At 41.5% G+C, this 22,653-nt stretch overlaps 1 protein-coding gene across 7 annotated transcripts in view; it reads left to right on the forward strand.

Moving 5' to 3' along the window:
* LOC132384632 (tensin-2-like) overlaps positions 1-22,394 on the forward strand; it is a 259,306-nt gene extending 236,912 nt beyond the window's left edge. For all 7 annotated transcript variants that reach the window (XM_059955932.1, XM_059955933.1, XM_059955938.1 and 4 more), the window contains 8 exons: positions 739-870; positions 2,208-2,300; positions 3,273-3,350; positions 5,024-5,101; positions 7,668-7,836; positions 9,164-9,232; positions 13,600-13,629; positions 15,643-22,394. In XM_059955932.1, the coding sequence (XP_059811915.1) occupies positions 739-870; positions 2,208-2,300; positions 3,273-3,350; positions 5,024-5,101; positions 7,668-7,836; positions 9,164-9,232; positions 13,600-13,629; positions 15,643-15,784 (791 nt within the window). In that variant the 3' untranslated portion in view covers positions 15,785-22,394. The remainder of the gene's footprint in view (positions 1-738; positions 871-2,207; positions 2,301-3,272; positions 3,351-5,023; positions 5,102-7,667; positions 7,837-9,163; positions 9,233-13,599; positions 13,630-15,642) is intronic.
* Positions 22,395-22,653: the final 259 nt, after the last annotated feature.

The raw sequence follows: 22,653 nt of genomic DNA on the forward strand, positions 1-22,653 counted from the left end.
CCAGCTCAGCAACCTGAAGTAGTTTTTTCATTAAATTTCAAGCAGAGCTCGGCAGCAACTTCCTGTTGTTCTGACACCGAGGTCTTTTCCAAAAATAGCCTGGTGGGAACGGACTATTTAGCATGTGTTGTCATGGAGATGGGAAAAACTATTCTGGACACAGTGCCATAGATAACAATGAAAGTTATATCAATATTTTTAACCCTTTCTAAACCAGCCTGCAGACTGATCACAAAGGGAGGAGTTCAGAGGAGGACATGCAATGGTTTCTCCAGCGCAGCCCTTTCTCCCTCAATTTTATCAAGGCTACTGACACAATGAAAACATCCAAGTAAAGTAGGAAGGATGGCATATCACTCAGGCACCAGGTAGCCTGTTGGCAAACATACCTGGTTCTTGTTCCATTAACTTAAGTGGAATGGGACAAGGCAGGTTCTTGAGCAGTCCACTCCAGTCCTCTGTGCTCCAATCTAATATTCTCCTCTGATTCAGTATCCTCTGTTCCTGTCTAAACTCTCCTGCCTTCCTTTCCTATCTCCTCCATCCACTCTCTTCCAGTCCCCTCTGGTTTCTCTGTTTCACTCTTGTCCTGAGGGGGCAGTGACCCAGGACGGCTTTGTGACTGGTCTGAACAGATCATTGTAGACTGATCACAGCTGACGCTGGTAATTAGAAATTTAAATAACTTTGTACAAAAGGAATACAAATATCTACTTATTCACCCTCTTCCAATTGCAGCCATTGCCCTTCTGAAAGACCGGGAGCCTGGCTCATTCCTGATTCGGGACAGCAATTCATTTCAGGGGGCCTATGGCCTTGCCCTCAAAGTGCTGATGCCTCCAGCTAACTTCAGTTCCCACAGCATTAAAGGTAAGTTGCGGAAAGCCAGTGAGGTCTTGGTTTGGGGTGCTGATGTTATGGGTGTGTTTAGTGTGCAGTGAGTGGCACAATCAAGTCTGAAGCCAAGAACTAAATTTCTAGTTTTGAGGTTCATTCGAACAGCCAAGTACTTTGATAATAAATTTACTTTGAAGTTTGAACCTTGAGAACTTCCAGATTGAATGCACCCTCTTTGTGAGCTTACACATGTTATTTTTCTACAATTTTTTATTCATTTCTGGGACATGGGCATCATTGTCCAGTCCAGCATTTACAGCCCATCCCTAACTGACCTTAGGAAAGGAGTGGTGCAGTCCTGGTGAAGACAGTGATGCTGAATGATCAGCATCATTTCCAATTCAAGGTGGTCTTTGACTCAGAGGGAAACCTGCAGGTAGTGGTGTTCCCCTGCACCTACTCTTTTTGTCTTTCACAGTGGTAAAAGTCATGGGTTTGGGAGGTGCTGTCAGAATTGCCTGCGTGAGTGACTGCTGTGCATGTTTTAACACAGTAGCCACTGTGTGCTGATGCTGAAAGGAAGGAATGTTTAGGGTGGTGGATAGTGTGCCAGTCAAGTGGCTGCTTTGATCTTGAATGATGTTGAGCTTCTTGGGAGTTGTTGGAGCTACATCATCTAGGCAAATGGAGAGTGTCCCATCACACTCCTGACTTGCACTTTCTCGATGATGGAAAGAATTTGGGTGTCAGGTGGTGAGTCACTTGCCACAGGATACCCAGCCTCTGACTGGCTGCTATGAGCACAGAGCTATGCTTCCCAGTGGACCAACTATTTGGTGGGGCCCCAATGAGCAAATGTGCAGCACATAGATTTAAATGAGTTTAACAGGAATTCAATTTACCTCTCCCTCAGAGAGGAGTTAACACCTCACCTGGGTTCCAACTGATGCTTCTATCACAGAGAATCCCTCCTTTCCTAAATGAGGCACACCTTAACTGCTATTGCTGGCATTGTACAGTTTGGCATCAGGTTGGGGATGTGAAGTCTGATTGTAGGCCAAAACCCAGTCCCTTTTCTCACAAAAACAGACTCCAGAATTTGGTCAAATTGACTCTGAAATAGAAATGCCAAGTGATGATTTTGGGAGCAGAGGCTGGGACTAAATCCTGTTGTCTGGCAGAAATGGAGATAATATTGTGCTTCCTAGAGCTGTTCTGAGCCTGCCAATTTCCATGTTTGGATGTAAAACGTGGAATATTTTGGTTTTGAGAATCTCAAATTCTCTGGGTAAGGATGAATTGGAAGGAGTGAATGTCTTCCCTCAGCTATGTTGACCTCTGTGTCCTGTCTCTCTGCATTGTTACCACAGGTGACCCAAATGAACTGCTTGTCAGGCATTTTCTTGTTGAAACAGGCCCGAAGGGAGTGAAGATCAAGGGCTGTCAGAATGAACCGCACTTTGGTATGTCTATTAAAATGGCAGGTTTTAAGCTCACACTAATAGTCCAAAATCTGTTCCTGTTCACAGTCTGCAGATTGTCTAGGAACATGAATCTGTTCGGTCCTATCATACAATGACTCCTTGTCTTGCCATTAAATTAACAAAAGGATTCATATTTTCTCTCTCCCACTCATATATCTCTGGTCATTCACCCTTGCAAACAGTGGCTACAGGAATTTTTCTACCCATCTGAGACAGCAGACTTGGCCTTTCTTTATCATCTTATCTGAAAGATGGTGTCTCCAACACAGTGTGACAACATCGCCTGTCTAGCAGCGCAGCATTCTTTCAATGTCTTCCCACCAGCAGTGAGTCCCTCAGCACTCTCCCTCCAACAGTTCAGTATTTCCTTGGTTGATACCACCCGTCCCACAGTGCGACACTCCCTCAGTACCACCAATCCCACAGTGCAACACTCCCTCAGTACCACCACTCCCACAGTGCAGCATTCCCTTAATGCTGCCTCTCGCTCACTACAGCACTACTTCAGTACCACCCCTTCACAGTGTAACACTCCCTAAATGCTGCTCCTCCCACACCCTTAATGTTGTGCCTTCAGTTATGACGTCCATATCAGTACTCAAGCTGTAATTGAGCCTTATCCCACCTTCCTTCCTCTTTCCTTATCTACATATAATCCTATTCCTTTTTCCTCTCAAGTGTTTATCTAGCTCCCTCATAAATATCTCTATACTATTTGCCTCAGCCACATCCTGAGGGGTCACATTCCATCTCTAGTCGCTCTTATGTTGAAGAAGATTCCTTGAATTCTCCACTGAATCTATAAGAGACTGTGCTGAAGACCCCCTGTGCTGGTCTTTAAGATGTTCTGGTGATATAGTGAGCTGCTCTGAGAAAGCTGTTTATTTTAAATGAGCCTGCAGATACTTGTGTTAAAGAACTAACTGGCCTTTGTGTTTGGATCTCCCACAGGAAGCCTGTCAGCTCTGGTGTATCAGCACTCTATCACACCCATCTCCCTGCCTTACAAGTTGAAGATTCCGGATAAAGGTGAAATAAACCTTGAAATACATTTTGTATGGTCAAAATCAGAAGTGCTTCTGAGTCATGAAGCCGCCTTGACACATGACATTCCAGATTCTGGATATGTGTGTAAAAGGGACTGGGAAATAAAACTTGGCCAAAAGCCTGAAGATAGGGATTGGGGGTAGGCAGTGCTCCTATTTCTTGTTCACATATTATTCTGGTTCTGAGTTGTTTCACAATTGGTAACCCAACTGAGCAGGCAGGAGGAGGGCTGCTGTGGGAGATGCTCCCTCTGAATCTGACACTAGAAGTAGAAGACTCAACGACAGCCCAGGACAAAGATATTCATCTGGGAATGAGGGGCGTATCCCATTAGGGAAGCTTGAGGATGTTCATTGCAGTTGAGAGGTGGTCTCGTTGAGACTCTGCAATATCAAGTGAGATTAACTGGAAGGATACTGGGAGCCTTTTCCCCGGGCCAGAGAATCAGAATAAGGGATTAAGACATTTCTGACAGATTAGGAAAAATGTAAACATCTGGAGGGGTGTGAGTGTCTGAGGATTTCTCCCCAGAGGACTGTGTTGTTCAGTTACTGAACATCTTCAAGGCTGGTATGAGTAATTTTTGGATACTAAGGAAATCAGCAGATTTGGAGATTGGGTTGGAAACATAGATGGCATAGAATCAGCCTTGATATGGAATGGCATTCCAGGAACAGAATTCCCATCAGTAATCTTTTCCAGCCTACCAGCTTGTCAGGATTAGCTCCCAATTCCTGCACTACTCTGGCTTGAGAATGATGGATTGGAATATTTAATACTCAGACCAGGATATACTTGACCTTGTACTTTAATACTGCCTTCTTAAATGAAGAATTGCAGGCCCCTACCAACAGAGCTAAATTTCAAACAATCATTGTTTGCTAGTTCCTTGAAACCTTTGTGTAGCCAGTGATACTTAATCTCACTCAGAATGGAGTAAACGCCAAGTCTGAGGCCATGTCTTGTTCTGCTGGGCACTTGCTTCCTTTGCTGGTTGGCTCACACTGTGTTGGTGATCTGGACTAGTTCACTGCCACCCCTCCAGAAAGTAGTGACTCCCACTGACTGCTCTACTCTTCCATCTATGGTCTAGTTGGATCTACCTTTGTTGGACCAAAGATAAACTTAATTTGCCCAATGACCAGGTTTCATTATCTCATAGTCCCCTACAAATTGTCTTCAGCCAGGGACTTAAGCTTATTCAATCCTTCTTGAATTTTTTCACAACAAAGCTTGACCTATTTAAAAGCTTATTTTTCGTTTCAAATAACAGCAGGTTATGGACGGGGGTTTTGTTGGAGTGGGACCCTCATTCCTGCTTCCTTCCCTTCCTCTCCCACCTTCCACCTTCTGTATCTCCACTCCCTCCCCTCCCCTCAGTTACGCTTTCCCTCCCCCTCTCCCCTCCTCCCCTTGCTCGTGCTTCTATCCTTTCTTCGCACTTTTCTGCTCCCTCTCTTCTGCTTCCCTAGCTCTTCCACCCCTTCATACCCCTCTCTCCCCTCCCATTTCCTATCTTCTCCCTCATCCCACTTCCCACCCTCCTCACCAATCATTTCTCCTACCCCACCTGTCCTTTCTTACTTATTTTTTTCTACAGACTACCACAGCTCTCACTGACAGCTTACCTGATTCATTCTGCCTTCCTCTTGCAGATCCCATGGATGAAATCCAGGAGAGCGTTGTCCCTGGCCACACCAGTACCGCTGCTGAACTGCTTAAACAGGGAGCAGGTGAGGAGAGTCCTTGGAGTGGCATCCATGCTGGCATTGACTTGCAGGACAGGATGAGATTTTTCATGCACGTGTTGTGACCCATGATATGTAGCCTGAAAGCAAATTCAACAGGAGCTTCCAAAAGAGGGCTAGACTTCTTTCTTAGTCACCCAACATCGTTGTCGCTGGTAGTGCCAGCATTTACCTTCCATCCTTAATTTCCCCTGATCTGAGAAAACAATTAATAGTCAACTTCATTGATAGATCTGGAGTCATATGTTGACCAGATTAGGTGGTGGAGTTCCTTCCCAGCAAGATCTGGTCAGTAAAATGGGTCCAATCCAGTAGTTGCACTCAGACCATTTTGAATCCAATTATTTGTATTTAATTTCCCTAGATGCTGTAATGGGCCTTGAACTCCTGCCCCTGGGTTAGTTGTCCAGATGCCCATAACTTTACCACTAAACTGTCAATTCAGGGAAGGTAAAATGAGGAAAGTAGAAGAGTGAGGCCAGCTGGGTAGCCCTTTCAAAAAATCTGGTTTAGATCCGATGGGTTATGTGAACTTCATCTGTGCTGAATGATTATTTATTAATAGACAAACATCCTCTTAAATTTAATGTGGAAGAATTTAGTTTAATTAATGGACTGATGATCTACCTTTAATAGACCAGGTCAAACAATCGCTTACTAAATGGTCCTCACTGTCTATATCACTGATTGATGGAATTAATGCTATTAAGATGATTATTTTACCTAAATTTTTATATCTTTTCCAAGCAGTACCAATCTTTATTCCCAAATCCTTTTTTGATACTATTGACTCTAAAATTTCGTCTTATATATGGCAGAATAAAAATCCTAGGTTAAGTAAAAAGTACTTGCAGAAATCCAAAAAAGAGCGGTCGCCTGGCACTGCTGAATTTAAGATTTTATTATTGGGTAATTATTATTTGATATTTAATATTTTGGACTCAAGATGTGGATATTAATGTCAGTCCGCAATGGGTTAACCTTGAATGTAATTCTGCACAAGGATTTTCATTGATTTCCATTTTAGGGACTTTGTTTCCCTTTGTTCTTTCTAAATTGAATAAACAAATGGTTAATCCAATAATTAAATATACATTACGAATATGGTTTCAGTTTCGTAAATGGTTTGGCTTGAATAAATTTATTTTATCAAGTCCTATTATATCTCATTTTTTCTTTCAACCCTCTTTTGGTATGGAAAATGAAGGGTATAATATGTTTTCGTGATTTATTTTTGGATAACTGTTTCATGTCTTTTGAAAAGTTAACTAACAAATATAATTTGCCCAGATCCCATTTTTGTAGATATTTACAGATCAGAGATTTTTTGAATACTACGTTATCTACTTTTCCGATTTCATAACCAACCGATATCATGGAAAAAATTTTAGGCTTAAACCCTTATCAAAAGAGTTTAATAGCAATCATTTATGATATGATTATGAAAATACCGTCAGATATATCCAATAAAATTAAAAATGAATGGGAGAAGGAACTTCAACTTTCCTTACCTATAGAGGAATGGGAGAAAATTTTTCAATTAGTTAACTTTTCTTCTATTTGTGCTAAACACATGTTGATTCAATTTAAAGTGGTGCATGGAGCTCATATGTCTAAAGTGAAATTAGCTCATTTTTACTCTCATATAAATCCGATCTGTGATAAATGTCATTCTGAGGTAGCCTCTTTTGGTCTTTTGTCCTCTTTTGGAAATATTTTGGGAAGATATTTTTGATACATTTTCTACAGTTTTGCACATTGATTTACAACCCCACCCTATCACTGCAATTTTTGGCTTACCAATGATTGATCTGCCCTCTGCAGCTCAGCAGATGATTGCATTTGCTACTTTAATGGCTAGAGGATCTATTTTATTGAATTGGAAAGAGACACATCCTCCAACTACTTCTCAATGGTTTTCCCAAACCATATCCTGTTTAAACTTAGAAAAAATTAGAAGTGGTACCTTTGATCCCTCAGTTAAATTTGAAGAAACTTGGAGGCCATTCATCCAATGCTTTCATAGAATGTAATTTGACATTTTCCGATTCCTTTATATTATTTATTAATTTGAGTAGAGGAGCGGAGTTGACGACATTAATGCTTTTATCTGATATAATAGAATAGCCCAGCTTTGTTAAGTTTTAGTTCTGTTTAGTTCACTTTGTTTTTGATTTTTCAATTTGGGTTTTTTTTTCATCTTTTCATTCCCTTGTATCTTGTCTATATTAAGAATTTGGGAGGTCAATTATATTGGTGTTATCTATAGTTTCTACTCACATGTATTAATTGCCAACAATGTAATCTCACTCCCTTTGTACTATTATGACCACTATGTATTTGTCGAGAAAAATTCAACAATGAAAAAGAAAGAAAAAAAGAAAAAGACTGATGATTAAATCGTAGTGATTGATGAGCATGGGGAACAGTTGTTAATGTCTCATCAAAGCACTGATCTGACTTGCTTGCTTTGCAGCAGTTTAGTAATTTCTTTACTGTTGGGAATTCTTCAGCTGTGCTGTACAATTCAATCTTTGTTTCCTCTTTTCAGCTTGCAACGTGTTGTATATCAACTCAGTGGAGACAGAGTCGCTCACTGGCCCACAGGCTGTTGCCAAAGCAACCATGCAGACATTTGCTATGAAGCCTCGGCCTACTGCCACCATGGTCCACTTCAAAGTCTCAGTGCAGGGCATCACCCTAACCGACAGCCAACGGAAGTAAGGCCAAAACTGTATTACCAGAAGCATAAGTTATTGTAATATCCTGCTGCAAATTTTTATTGGCCCAGGCTCATTTAGTTCATTAATTTGGGAAATAACACTGTCTATTTCTGGAATAAGGCCTTCCCCAGAAGCCAACTTAACATAGCATTCAAATTTACCATTTGATCATATATTGCAAGTGAGGACTTAAGCTGAGGCCCTGTCTGCTCTCTTAGGTGGGTGTAAAAGATACAACCGTTGAGCACATCTACATGAAATGTTGTCGTAGAAAGGCAGCATCCATCATCAAAGATCCTCACCACCCAGGCCATACTCTTTTCTCGCTGCTGCCATCAGGTAGAAGATACAAGTGCCTGAGGACTTGCACCACCAGGTTCAAGAACAGTTTCTATCCCTTAACCATCAGGCTCTTGAACAACAGGGGATAACTGCACTCATTCTATTGAGATGTTCCATAACCGATTGTCTCACTTTAAGGACTCTTTCTTGCTTCATGCTCTCGTTATTTATTGCTATTTATTTATATTTGCATTTGCACAGCTTGTTATTCATTGATCTTGTTTATAGTTGCTGTTCTATAGGCTTGCTAAGTATGCCTGCAAGGAAAAGAATCTCAGGATTGTATGTGGTGACATGTATGTACTCTGATAATAAAGTTTTACTTTGAACTTTTGTATGGGCCAAAGCCTAGCCCTCAGGATCAGTGAAATTAATCATCTGGCCATAATCAAACTATTGTGTGTGGGTGCTTCCTTTGCACAAACTGGCTGCTCTTTTTCCTGCATTACAGCAGCAAGCATACTTCATTGCTGTTTCATGGTTAGAAAGCACATTGAGGGTGTTCTGAGCTTGTTGAAATTGCACTTAAAATGCAATTCTTCATTTGAACTGCAGGACTGAAAAATGAATGATTATCCATGTTCAGCTTACTACTGTTCTTCATTTCCTACTGGTAACTTCTTGAGGAGAGGCCATCATTCAGACAACACTGCTCATTCATGCTGACCTGAAGCAGGCTCTCAACCAGATCTTTAGAGATTCACATTTACCAGTGAGATTCAGGCAAATTTGTGGAGCTGACAAAGTCTATACATCTCCAAAGCAAAATCTGTTTAAAAAGTGATGATAAATAATGTTAAAGTCTAGGCATGCATTCTAGTGGAAAGCTGTTAGAAGCAAAATGTTGTGTTGGAGATGATGTTAGCTTTGTTTACTTTGTTTGTATAAAGATGACTTGATGGAAGAGTTTGAAAATGGAGCTGCACAAACCCCTAAACTCTCCACTTTTCTAAATATATCCTTTTTTTTTCATGATCCACAGGATTTTTTTCAGACGACATTACCCAGTTAACACTGTAACGTTCTGCAACCTGGGTCCCCAGGACAAAAGGTAACTTCACCCTTCGGCATTGTTGTCTTTTCTCTGCCTCAGATTCTTTGGACATAAACTTGAGTAATTAAAGCAGCAAGCCCTATTTCCTTAAGGTTGTGAGAGCTAGGGGTGGTAATGGGGACAAGCTCCCACTATCTATTAAATGCTCCCAATGGCGTGTGACTCAAATAGTCTCTGACAACCAAGTCCAGCGCCTGGCCTTCACGTGTGGCTTAGCCCGGCGGAACCGTTTCTACTGACAGGAGAAGGGGCAAAGGCGGGTCACTGGCTCCTTAAAACCAGTTGCTTCAGTCAGAAGGGGCTCGTCAGCCGCGGTTGACAGCTCATCTAGGAGAAGGGAAATTCTGATCTCAAACCTCCGCTGCCTTGTGGCTATACCCACTCATGGGGAAGGCTTTAGGAGTAAACCCTGAGGGGAAAATCTGGAGCTGGACTCGCTAAGACAGTCCTACGTTGAGTTCATTGCTGACTGGCAACTCCTGCGACACTGCTGGTGCCAAACTGTATCGGTCGGTCTCTGCCGTTCCTTTGGGTTCATCAGATGTGTGGAGAGGGGGAGCTTGCTCCATGGGCAACAGCTTCCTCTCCATATCGTACTGCCCAGGCTTGCGTATCTACACAGCTGGGACACGACATCCATGGTCGACCCTGACCGACTGCCTCACTGAGGCAGCAAATAGGGAAATGTCAGAATCTGTCTTGGAACAGTCACACCATATCTCTGTAAAGGTCTCTATTTTGTGTAGAACCAGAAATGGCACCCATTGAACATCTTGTCAGACCAAAGGACGGGGACATATACTTACGAATCCCTACGGCTACGCTAAGCCCCATACCCTTGTATCGAGGATTTATTTACTATTTTTCAAGTAATATTCAATGTTTTTTTTTGTTTACTATTCAGCTCATGCTACATGAAGCTATAAACCTCTAGCTATGAGCCTTGCATAACCTTACACAACGTGAACAGAATTTGGGTATATGTCCGTCCCTCCCCATGAATCTTTCTCCAAGCACTTTTCCCTGTAAGCGGCCTAACTGCTACACCTGCCCATTCCCCTCCTCCACCTCCTTTCAAGGCCCCAAACCGTCCTTCCAAGTGAGGCAACACTTCACCTGCAAATCTGCTGGGGTAGTCTATTGTGTCTGGTGCTCCCAATACAGTCTGCTCTACATTGGTGAAAATGAAAATAAATCCAGGATTGAATGGCTCTGTACTTGCTGGAATTCAGAAGAAGTGACCTCATTGAAACCTATCAAATGGTGAAAGGCCTTGACAGAGTAGAGGTGGAGAGGATGTTTCCCATGGTGGAGAGTCTAAGACCAGAGGACACAGCCTCAGAAGGTGTCTTTTTAGAATGGAGATGAGGAGAAATTTCATTAGCCAGAGAATCGTAAATCTGTGGAATTTTTTGCCACAGACTACTGTGGAGACCAATCTTTATATTTAAGGCAGAGGTTGATAGATTCTTGTTTAGTCAGGATATGAAGGGATTTGGGGCGAAGGCAGGAGATTGTGGTTGAGAGGAAAATTAGATCAGCCTAGATGAAATAGTGGAGCAGACTCAATGGGCCAAGTGGCCTATATCTGATGGTCTTATGGTTTATTGCCTGATATGTCAACTGTTTATTCAGTTCCAAAGATACTGCCTGACCTGCTGAGTTCCTCCAGCACTTTGTGTGTGTTGCTTTGGATTTCCAGCATTTGCAGACTTTCTTGTGTTTATGATATGCTCATCCCATTGGGCAAGTGTTTGTTGTGTATTTAATATTTCAGTAATATTGTAAATATATTGTTTGATTAAGCATTAATTGTTGTTTAAATAATTTATTATGGGTTTTATGTAAAAGGATATGAATGGTATACGTCATTCTGCCACCACATCATACCTAAGCGCACACATTCTCCCAGGCCCCTGTGTTTTCTTTCCATTAGATTTATGTTTTGGAGTTACAAAACATAACAGTGGTGACAAGTAAGTTTTAAAATAAACCCAAGACAACTACCTATGTGTTCTAGCAGAACAAGATGTTAGAGTTAAAAAATCGCAGTGTTTTTTTTTGGAAGGGAAGAAAGAGATGTTTGAATTTTTAAAAAGCACAGCACATTTTTCTTCAGGGGGGACAGAAAGATGTCTGAATTTTAAAAAAGTAGTAAACAGACAAAATTCATGGGTTCATAAACAGAGTACTGGGTGATAATAATCATAAATTTTTAAAAAAGCAGAAATGGCTACATCGGAAAGATAAATGTGTTCAATTGCCCTGACGGAGGTTTCATATGGATTTTGCTTGACTATTTATGGACACAAATTTCTTAGTAGCAGTGGATGCAGCTACGGAGTGGCCATCCAGAGTGTTCCCAATAGCCTCCACTACAGCCTCACACTCTGTTGATATGTTGAGAAAATTCTTCTCAAGGGCTAGTGTTCTAGAACAGTTAGCTAATGACAGTGGACCACAGTTTGTTGTGGAACAGTTTCAGTCCTTCCTGAAAATTAATTGAATAAAATAGATTACATTTACACCATACCACCCAGCTACAGATGGCTTGGCAGAAAAGTTTGACCAGAGTCTAAAGAACACACTACACTGACACTGAATCAGAAGTTTGCCAATTTCCTCCTTGCATATTGTAATGCAGCACGGTACACGACCAACAACTCACCAGCTACGCTGTTCCTGGTCATCCCTTGCACTCACGCTGGGATCTCCTCAAAACCAGTCTGAGAAGGAGTGTGCTGGACAAGCAGTCCTGGTGAGAGACTACAGAGGTGATCAAAAGTGGGTACTTGGAAAGATTAAGGACAGAACTGGTCCACTCTCCGACACAGCGGAGATGGTGTCCGATGTCACCTGGAGGCAACACATTGATCAGTTGAGGGGAGCAGAGTCGATCGTTGGAGAAGAAAGCTGTCCAGAGCTGTCGGAACCACTTCCTGCAGTTCCAGAGTCAACTAACTCCTACAACCAGCACAGAGGCGGCCCCAGAACCTGAGATTATTTCACAGTCACAAGTCTCATCTGGCAGGCAGAGTGATACTCCTTGTCAGGAAAGATATTATCCCACAAGAGTATGAAATATATATATGTGAGATGCATTCTGTATTAAGTTGGAGTTTATAGCTAAAGGGGAGGAGTATAGTGTATTTAATATTTCAATGATATTTGAGTAATATTGTCAACACATTGTTTGATTAAGCATTCTTTGATGTTTACATAATTCATTATGGGTTGTTCTTCTCCCAGAGAGTTGTGGGGGTCTGGAATGCACTGCCTCGGAAGGTAGTGGAGGCCAATTCTCTGGATGCTTTCAAGAAGGAGCTAGATAGGTATCTTATGGATAGGGGAATCAAGGGATATGGGGACAAGGCAGGAACCGGGTATTGATAGTAGTTGATCAGCCATGATCTCAAAATGGAGGTGCAGGCTCGAAGGGCCGAACGGTCTACTTCTGCACCTATTGTCTATTGTCTATATAAAAGTATATGAATGGTATACGTCATTACAGCACCACATCATACGTGTGCACCTCACTAAAGAAAAGCTAAGTGTACATGTTCTCCCAGGCTCCTGTGTTTTCTTTTCATTCGATTTATGTTTTGGAGTTACAAAACATAACAGTGCTACTCTGAACTCTTAATTCACTCCAGGTCACATCCACTTTTTACATTTGTGCTTACTGTATATCAGCTCCCATTCCAAAAGTGACTTAGTTTTAAAATCCCAATCCTTTCCAAATGTCTCACTGACTCACCTCCCAGCCTTAGTCTCTGTAATTCCTTCCAGCTTCTATAAACTTTCTAGATTGCTGCATTCCTCCAGTTCTTGCAGCCATGCCTCCAGCTGCCTGGATCCTGACTCTGGAATTCACTCCCTAAACCTCCCTGTCTCTATCCTCCTTAAAGATATTACTTAAACAATCTCCTTAATCAAGCCTTTGTGATCTGTCTTGGTAACTTTCCTTATAGTTCAGCTTTTAAGCTGTTATTTGACAAATCCAAAAGCACTTTCAGATGGGATATGTTGTACATTCAAGGGCAAATTGTTGCCAGTTACTTTAGCAGCCTGGCCTTGCACAGGCTATCATTTTAGAATTATGCCTTCAATTCTGAATCTTGCCTTCAATAAATTATTGTCTGTTCCCTGGGTTATGGGGTTTCCCACACCTGATTCTGCAATCCAGGGGAGATTTAAAATATTGTGCAGAAATCTGATGCTTTTAGTATTTGAATGGCAAACTGAGAAAATGCAAGCTTTCAAACCACTCTTTTTGTTTATCAATTGAATGCTGGCCCTTTAGTGCTAGGTTTCTGGTCTCTTCTCACTTACTCACACCCACACTAAATTTCCTCTTTTTTCAGGTGGACTAACCCAGATGGCACAACATCAAAGTAAGTGATTTTGGGGAGTTGTGGGGGAGAGTAGTGGGGCTTTTAATTGATTTATGGGATGTGGGAATTGCCGGTAAGGTCAGCATTAATTGCCCATCGCTAACTTTTGTCTCAAATTATTTTTTCATAAACTTTACAGCATATATGCCCCTTTTTATATATGCAAGGCAGCAGCTTCCTTTCACAAACAAGATTCACACTGTATCTCAATAGACCAGTTTTTCTTTTCCATAATTTCACTGAGAGCTTTTCCACAGACTCCAGCATAAATGGAGCCCATCCTGACCATGCCCAGGAGCGCTTGAAACTGGACTTTCTCCACTGTCCACATTCCCATTTTTGAGGGCAGTTAAAGTTTCTAACAGTAATGCAGTATTTTTATGGTTCTCCCTTCTTGGTACTAGCTTTTAATTCCAGAATTATTAAATGAACTGAATTTAAATTTTATGCAGATAAGCTACAAAATTGTAAGCTAAGGACCGAGAAATGGATCTACTGTATATAAACAGCTTTATTTTCAGCTGGCATAAATAGGATGGGCTTCTTTTGTGCTGTGTATTTTAATTTATTGCCTCTGGAGTGTCAGTGCAGTCCTACAGACCATATATCTGTGGCAGTGCCACTGTGTGATATATCCTGCACTTGACATCTGTGCATCTTTGCTTGTCAAGCTTGTAACCTGAGCTGTGTATTCAGCATTGATTGGAGACAGGTGGTAACATGGCAGTGAGTGCAAAGGACCACATCCCTGGTGTCATTTTTCCTGCACGCCCAACCTAGGGTGTGTCACTGAAGAAGACTGAGGCTCAGAAATATGGCTGGAATCTCTTAAAGCTGCAGCTTCTTGCCTCACTGGCAAACCTGACAGTGTTCTTACCTGCAAGATCAACCCCAAGTGCTGTCAACGTCAAGCCCTCAATCATTCCAGGAGACCTAATGTCTTGAATTAAATATACTCCTGGAAAGTCTGCCCCTTGTCCAAAATCAGGTTGATCATTTGAGCCAGGGGGTCCCTGCAGTCTATGGGATGGGCTCCCATCCACCCACAATTATGTTCTAAACACCGGCATGTGTAAACTCCTAGACACTTAGCCACACAAGGGCCCAAACATTCAAAGTTTTTCAAAACTGCTTTGTAAATGCATTCTTTTATATAAATACCAAGTGTGACCTTGGGGTTCTGGTCACCTCTCACTTTAATTCTCCACCAAAACCTCTCTGCCTTTGGCTCCTGGACTATTGTAGTGAGGTTCGATGTAAACTTGGGCAAGAGCACCACATCCTTAAACGGGCACATTACAACCACCTAGGGTCAATGCTGATTCAGCTCTTTCCAACAATGATTCTGATTCACAATTGCCCCTCCTCTGAACCGATATTTTGTGTCTTCACCTATTTCTTACTTGTTCCCCTTGCCTTATAGCTCCACCACTTGTGTCATTTCCCACCCACACAGACATTCCCTTTGTTCTCTCCACCCTTCCCTTCTTTTTAAAATAAAACCAATTTCATCTTCATCATCTCCCATTTCTGATTAAAGGGCATCAACCTGAAACATTAACTCTCACTCCGAAGATGCTGCCTGACCTGCTGAGTATTTTCCATTTTAACTCAGATTTTCAGTATGCTCATGACTTTGCTTTAGTATTAAGAGTGTTATTTGCTGCCTTCTCTGCTGGTGTCCTAAGAAGGAGCCTGCAGACTCCCAGCTGGCCAGAGTTGCTGAGGCTAGACACTGAGTGTTGGCAGCCTGTGTCTCACCACACACTAGGGGCAATTTACAACATCCAATTAATCAATTAGTTCACACTTCGTCATAATGTGGAAGGAAGCCAGAGCACCTAAGGAACCCCACAGGGTCACAGGGAGAACATGTAAACTCCACACAGACAACACCAAAGGTCTGGACTGAATATGAATCTTTAGAGCTTTGAGATCAAGGAATGTCTTACAGCGATATTCAAAGAAATGGTGCATGGTACTTCAATCTCCTTTTGTTTCTCTCTCTTGCAGAATGTTTGGTTTTGTGGCGAAGAAACAGGGAAGCACATCGGACAATGTCTGTCATCTTTTTGCTGAACTTGACCCAGAGCAGCCAGCATCCGCCATAGTGAACTTCATCACCAAAGTCATGCTCGGGCCACAGAAAAGATGAGATGGAGATTTGCTGCATTCAAAGACAAACCAAAGGGGTCAACTGGCCAGACAAGGATAGCTAGCTCCTACTACATCACCCAAAGGAGCAAGCTTTAGAAACATCAGTGTTCCTCTTAAAAACAATCCTTTTCTCTGTATAAGATCAACTTGCTCTAGCCTCTATATAGATATTCATATTACACGAGGTTCCTTTTAATCTCAACTCATGTTTGATGGCTGCACTTTGTAAGGTGTTAATGTTAGGTTGGGTCCCACTCCCTCACAGCCTAGTCCTCCTCAGAGAGTGAATTCAATCATGATGAGATAAACTGATTGCACTGCGCAATGCCTGCATTGTGTTTCACTGAGGATCCTCATTGTAACTGCCCATGTAAATGGGAGCCCAGCGGACTCAATCATTGAATAACACCATGTGTTACTAATACAACAGGCATGTGCAAAATGTTTAGGTGGGGGACTAGACAAGGAGGAAAGGGGCTGTGGGATGATTAAAGAGTAGTGGATTAATTGGGACCAATGTTAGATCCAGATTTATGAAGCTAAGAACTCACTCAAGTTTAAGTGTGAAGTTTCCAAAGTATCTGGTGCTGCAATGTGGACGTCACTGGCAGCTTGGAGTGTTCACATGAATATTGCTGTTCCCTAAAGGCACTGCCATCCTTTGTAGTAGAATGTCATACTGCACTGGTCTTTGATTATAAGTTCAGAGCAGGTCTAACTTGTAGTATCAGTCAGTGAAAATGTAATGTTGGTCTGACATTTATCGAGGCTTTCAATGAAAGCTTTTGGGAGAACAAAGTTGGTGATACTTGAAGACGAAGTGTAATGGATTTGGGATTCCTTACCAACAACAATAGCACAGCTTAACTCACCAAAATATTATTTTATTGAATGAAAGACTAGTCCTTCCTATCTTTTCCAGATCAGGTCAGGCTGGTCATAAACCAGTTCTTGTATTAGAGTGGTTTGGACATGGGCTAAGGTGTATTTCCAGACTCTCAAAACCAGCTGACAAACCTAGTCTGCTCAGAACACAGCCTAACTAAAGAGCGGAGGAAGCAGAAAGTGTAGCAAACTCTCTCCCAGTAAAGTCAAAGTAACCAGGGTTTCCCTGAAGATGGTTTTATTGTCTACAAACTAAACTTGCCTTCCCAAAACAAAATTCCATTTGGAGACTTAATTTACAAGGGCTTCTCTCCCAGTTCTTGGGCCATTACACATCAGTAGGTGTACTTGGCACCAACTAGTACCAAGGAAGGGTGCTATGCTGAAGCATTCCCAGGTGTGATCCCTCACTGCCCCCCCCCTGCACATCTGCCAAGTGCTAACTTTTGCAACACTTCCCATTGGGTAGGTGGAGTGGGTTACACTTTTAAGGTTATTCTTAGCACCAAATCATTGAAACATTAAAACCCGTCCCATGTTCTGTGGCTCTGTCCTTTCCACTGCCCGAATACCTGTATTTACACTGAGCAGTAATAAGCCTGGCATTTTAAAAAAAACTTTTTCATTACCTATGGTAACAACATTTCAGATCGAAGTCCTTTCACTGGAGCACTAGCAAATGGTTATTGACCTGAAACATTAATTCAGTTGCTCTCTACACAGACACTGCCTGACCTGCTGAGTGTTCCAGCACTTTCTGTTTACTGTGATTGCTTTTGGATGACTCAAAAACATTAGCCATTGGCCTCCCAGGATCTCATGGCATTTGTCCTGAACTCCTTTGCTCTGCCTTTGCCCTACTGGATCTTCAAGGACGTCTTTGAACCCCTGCCAGTAGCCTGTTTGGTTTTGATATCAACCCACCCAAATGGTCAGCTCAGTCAGTGCAGTAGTGTGGTAAGCCTCACCTAAATTCCCACTGGAGTGACAGCCTTCCATCTCTCCCAACAACTATCTTTGGGTGATGGATGATTTTGTGCTGTGTCTTCCTGAGTCAACTTCACCTTGAGACCCTTAGAACAAAGCTCTTGCTCCACACTATCCTCTTAACCACCGCCCCCCTTCCCCATCATCTGACTGTAGAAGTGGAGCAAAATGGAACTTAGCATTCACATACCCTACAGTTCTTCTGCATATCACCTCTTACTTCAGGAGTGCTCTGTGAATCAGCCTTGACTAATGTTACATTCTGTTGTTTGGATCAAATGAGCTGGCCTACAGAAGCACTCAGATGCCTTTGAAATGCTTGTGTAAAATGTCTGGTTCTTTATTATAATGTAAACAAGAACCATGGAGCTAGTAGTGAACAACAACAGCTCAGCACCAGATTCCTGGTATGTAATATATAGTATGCGTATGTAATATATTGTGTATATTAATGTGTTGGTGACAAAGATTGGCTATTATGTGATCTCAGAGTAGTCACAACACCTGACAAATGGTGAACTAACATGATAGTTTCTGCTGTGCTTATTAAATATGCCAGTGTGTTTTATTATGGCACATAGCTGAGAGAGCCTTGGAAGCAGATTAGTATTGAAATATTATTTCTATAAAGTGGCTGGGTTATGCATTTGGCTGAATATGTTGCTATCCCTCCAGACTTTTGGGTGGAATGTTCACATAACGTGACCGAGTGCAAAATCTTGACAAGCACAAGTAAAATGAATGATTTGGTCATCATTGCACTGCAGATTGTAGGATCTTGCTGTGTACTATCTACATGGCACAATTCACTTCAGAAGCTGTTTCATGCATTCCTAAATGCCTTGGGCCATCTCAAGCTTGTGGAAAGTTTTTCAGTTTTTTCACATTACAGCTTACAGCAGATTTGGTCAGAGGTTGCCATAAACACAAGTCAGCCTTCCAATACCAGACAACAATGGCTTGTCACTGAGCATATGTGCAACAAGTCTTTTTTTTAAAAAAACAAGGCAAGTAAGGGATAGTTGATATTGGGAAGGTTTTCAGCTGCTTTTGATAGTGAGTGTATGTAGGCCAGCCTAGAAGCACCTTGCCCAAAACTAAACCACTCTAAACAGCCATTTTGTACAGAGGTCCTCATTCCTGTAGTGTGGAGATCAATCTTTCAAACTAATATGTTTATGAATGGCTTTCTGGTTGCACGCTCAAATAAGAGGAATCACACGCATTCATTTCAGTGAAGAAAAGTATATTTTTATGTTTTTGCTCAGATATAGACACGTCAAAAATATTAATCCAAAAGATTTCAATATTATGATAAACTGTCACAAAATGTCAATGAGTCACTGCTAAATGTGTTGTAACCTTTATGTTTAACAATATATTCAAACAAGTTCAGCTTCACAGATTATTGAAGATTGGTGCTCCATCTAAGAACTACCAGAATCTTGCTGACAATGTTGCTTTTCTTTATTTTTGCCTAGGGGAGGATGAAGGTTGATATGTTTGGTGAGATTGGGAATGATAGAGAGGAAGTTTGTAGTGCATTTCTGAGTTCTGCGTGTTTTCAGATTGGCAGCACGACTGAGAACTGGCTAATTGGTGGGCACAGTGGCTTGTGGATCGTGAGTGGGCAAAGTAGATTTTGGTCATGACACATGGCCTCACCACACCATTGGAAGTAGAATCCCTTGAAATCCCAGGAGCAAGATATATAGAATAAGGCCACAGGAGATAAGCAAGGGAAAAGTCAGCATATTTGGGCTATAGTAGCAGAATAATTTTCCATTGATTCAGAGACACAAGTTCAAATCCCACCATCGTAGCAGGGGAATTCAAGTTCAGGTACAGTAATGAAATCTGGAAAAAAAAAACTATACATTGGCCTGGGTCTATGTTATAATGTATTCTAGAAATGAGCAGATTCTTAGAAATTTCTACTGATCTAATGCACTTCTGTGTTTAAGCAAAGGAAATCTGCCATCCTTGTGACTCCAGACCGATCAAAGTGGTTTAACTGCTCTCTCAGAGCCACTTGGCTCAGGGTCTAGGGAGGGATCGGCAATAAACAACATTGGAATTTTTACCACCTCACCTGGGTGGCAACAAAGTCACCTGGGCTTCCTCCAGTTAAACAAGTGGTGGGGAAGGGAGAGAAAGTGTCAGAGGTGTCTTTTTGGGACCTCCCCTCACCTCTTGCATTGTGTGCATAGTGTTATATTTTACATAAAGCTAGACAGTAGCCTTTCTAATTCCTCGACTGATTTTTTCCCCTTTGCAAAAGATACTATCCCTTCTGAATGATTACTTAAAGTACATGAAGGGTGGAGAGGGAAAGTGATAGTTGCCCTCCAATGCCTGTAACCCACTGTGCCCATGGGGTGTAGCTAATACTTTGTAAATCTGTGAGGCTGAGGTACCCATTGGGCCAAGCAGCAAAAAAGGTATATATTTGAAGAGCTTTCACCATACTGTATATTACATATTTTAATCAAAGTCTATAGTTTTATTTGTATAGCTCAGACATTTATTTTGCCTGATAATGGAGAATTTATGGAAAAAGCTTTAGTCAAGAATGTATAATATATTATACTTACGCTGTTTTTTCTTTGTGTATGTAGTGTGGTATCAAACACCAGCTAAACAAGTTCTGTGTATTCTTTTGTGGGTGTGCCATGTGTAAGTGTCTGGTTTCCAATTAAGCAATGTTGCAAAAAACATGGACAATCACCCCTTGTTTTCTCTTTTTGAATTTAGCTCCAAGGATACTTCCTGCCTTTTTCCCCAAACCTTTATGTGAAGTTGTCTGGTGCAGATGACATGGGCCATGATCTTGTGCTGAACTCAATCAAAATGACCATCCAGTGGATGAATATTCAAATCTCCATTGGCTATACTGCCTTCCCCAGTTGATTAGTCTGCCAGTGTGAATTGGAGCACCAGTTTCCCATCAGAATTTATGATGAATTGGATCCTTGAAGGAAGTTCAGGAGGAAGTTGGATGGAGTGAGGGTGGTGGGGATTATTCATGTGAGATAGCAAGGTCTGATCCTGATTCATCTATCTTTAGAAAGTCCAAGTCAATCATCACCCCAAACCCCGTCTGCATATTAATCAGTGCTACAACTTTAAATTTCTGTTAATTTTCAAATCCTTCCAACAACTCACCCCTTCTCCATCCCTTTAATCTCCTCCTACCCAATAACCCTACAGTCCAAGAGCATGATCCTTCCTACACAGACACTAACATAGCTCCTGGACCTCTTTTATATTTGCCACCACAGTAAGAAGCCCTTTCCCCAACATTGACAGCTACATTTAGCACTAGAAATACCTCCCAAATTCACCCTTTATGTTGTGAGTCCATCCTCAAAAACATATGAGATTTTGGTCATCCGTCCTTTTGCACCTTGATACCAGTTTTGGTTTGGTGATTGCTCCTTTGAGATATTTCATTGCATTAAAGGTGCTGTAAAAATGAAAGATGTTGCTATTCTTCAATAGGATTTTATATGGACCAATTAAAATAGCTCCTGATTATCATGTTTTCCTTTCAAAATTAATTTATTCATGAAAATGTGCAATGTTGTGAGTGCTTTCTGGTTGGGAGAAGTAAATCTTTGACCCTTTGAGCTGCCTCATTCACTCTCCATGGCCACAGGTTAAGTTATACAGCACCATTCAATGTCCAGATTTCAGTCAAGAACAGCAACTGAGCAAAACTCAAGATTAACATCCACAGGTGAAGAAAATACTAAAAATTGGAAACCAACAGGAGAATAATTCACAGAAGTTTACAGAAAAAATCCAGTTTGAAAATGTTGCTAGTGTAATTGTGAAAGAAGCGGGTTAGGTTTTTGTGCTTAAGCATGCAAAGCTGCTGTAGAACAGGGTAGGAGTGTGGTGATTGCCACTGGAGAGTTCAGTAGAGCTCTTACTGTTTATCAGCTGTAACATTAACTTTAGGATGAAAAGTAGGATAGAAGACCTCTCTCATAATAAATTGGAATAACTTAGACCTTTGCTTTCTTTGTTAAACCTTTAACTACAGTCTGTCATTTTTATTTAATAAAACAGAAAATCCCACTTTGCTTAAGCTCTAACTGGACACAGCTTTTGTTGCTGGAAAAGTTCTATTTCCCTCCCCTCTCTCCTCCCTCCACTTGAGGCACTCACCTTTACTGAACTGCCCAATATTGACAATGCCATGACTTGATTTGACGGTGGATGTAACCACAATCATAACTCTGCCTTCGGTTCCTTGAGCACACAAGCAAATTTCTAGCAAGGGTTTTCAGTGAATACGTGGGAATGCTGAATGATATCAAGGGGACTAAGGCAGTGTCATGTCTGTATTGCTGACCCTTTATTTGGTTGAGCTCAGCCAGATTATGTACTTAGCCCTGCCTCAATTGGAGGGCATTATAAATGCGCTTCTCTTGCGGGCAAGTTTTGATACCAACACCAGCACTTACTGTCATGTTTTCACCTCTGTTCCTCTGGATTACAATACTATGTATGAATATGAGTGGTTGAAGCAGTTGAAAGATTTTTTTGATTTCTACCAGCTTTGGGGGGAAAATGCAACAGCAGCGCCGCCTGCTGGAAGATGTGAGATGCTGTGGAATTTGTTTAAATGGTTCCCGTGCCAAGTCAGAGTTTATGGGATTCCTGTTCTGCAATGTATAACAGAATTTAATTTGTTAATAAAACAGCAGTCGCTAGAACTTATTTCTAAACTCCTTGATCTGCATTTACATCTTTTTATTTTAGAAATTAATTTCAGTAATAATGAAAATGGATTGTCAATAAAACCCCACTGTCATTCAATTTCTCCTTAACAGTCTGGTAGTCTGTGACTCCAGACCCACTGTAATGTGGTTGGTTCTTAAATGCCTCTGCTGAAATAGTTTCCCCAAGTTCAAAGACGATTGAGAATGCACACTATATCCTTGCTTTGCTATTGGCTCCCATATTTTGTTAAGAAGACAAGTTATT

The sequence above is a fragment of the Hypanus sabinus genome, chromosome X1 (assembly GCF_030144855.1).
Source record: "Hypanus sabinus isolate sHypSab1 chromosome X1, sHypSab1.hap1, whole genome shotgun sequence".
NCBI classification, from domain to species: domain Eukaryota; kingdom Metazoa; phylum Chordata; class Chondrichthyes; order Myliobatiformes; family Dasyatidae; genus Hypanus; species Hypanus sabinus.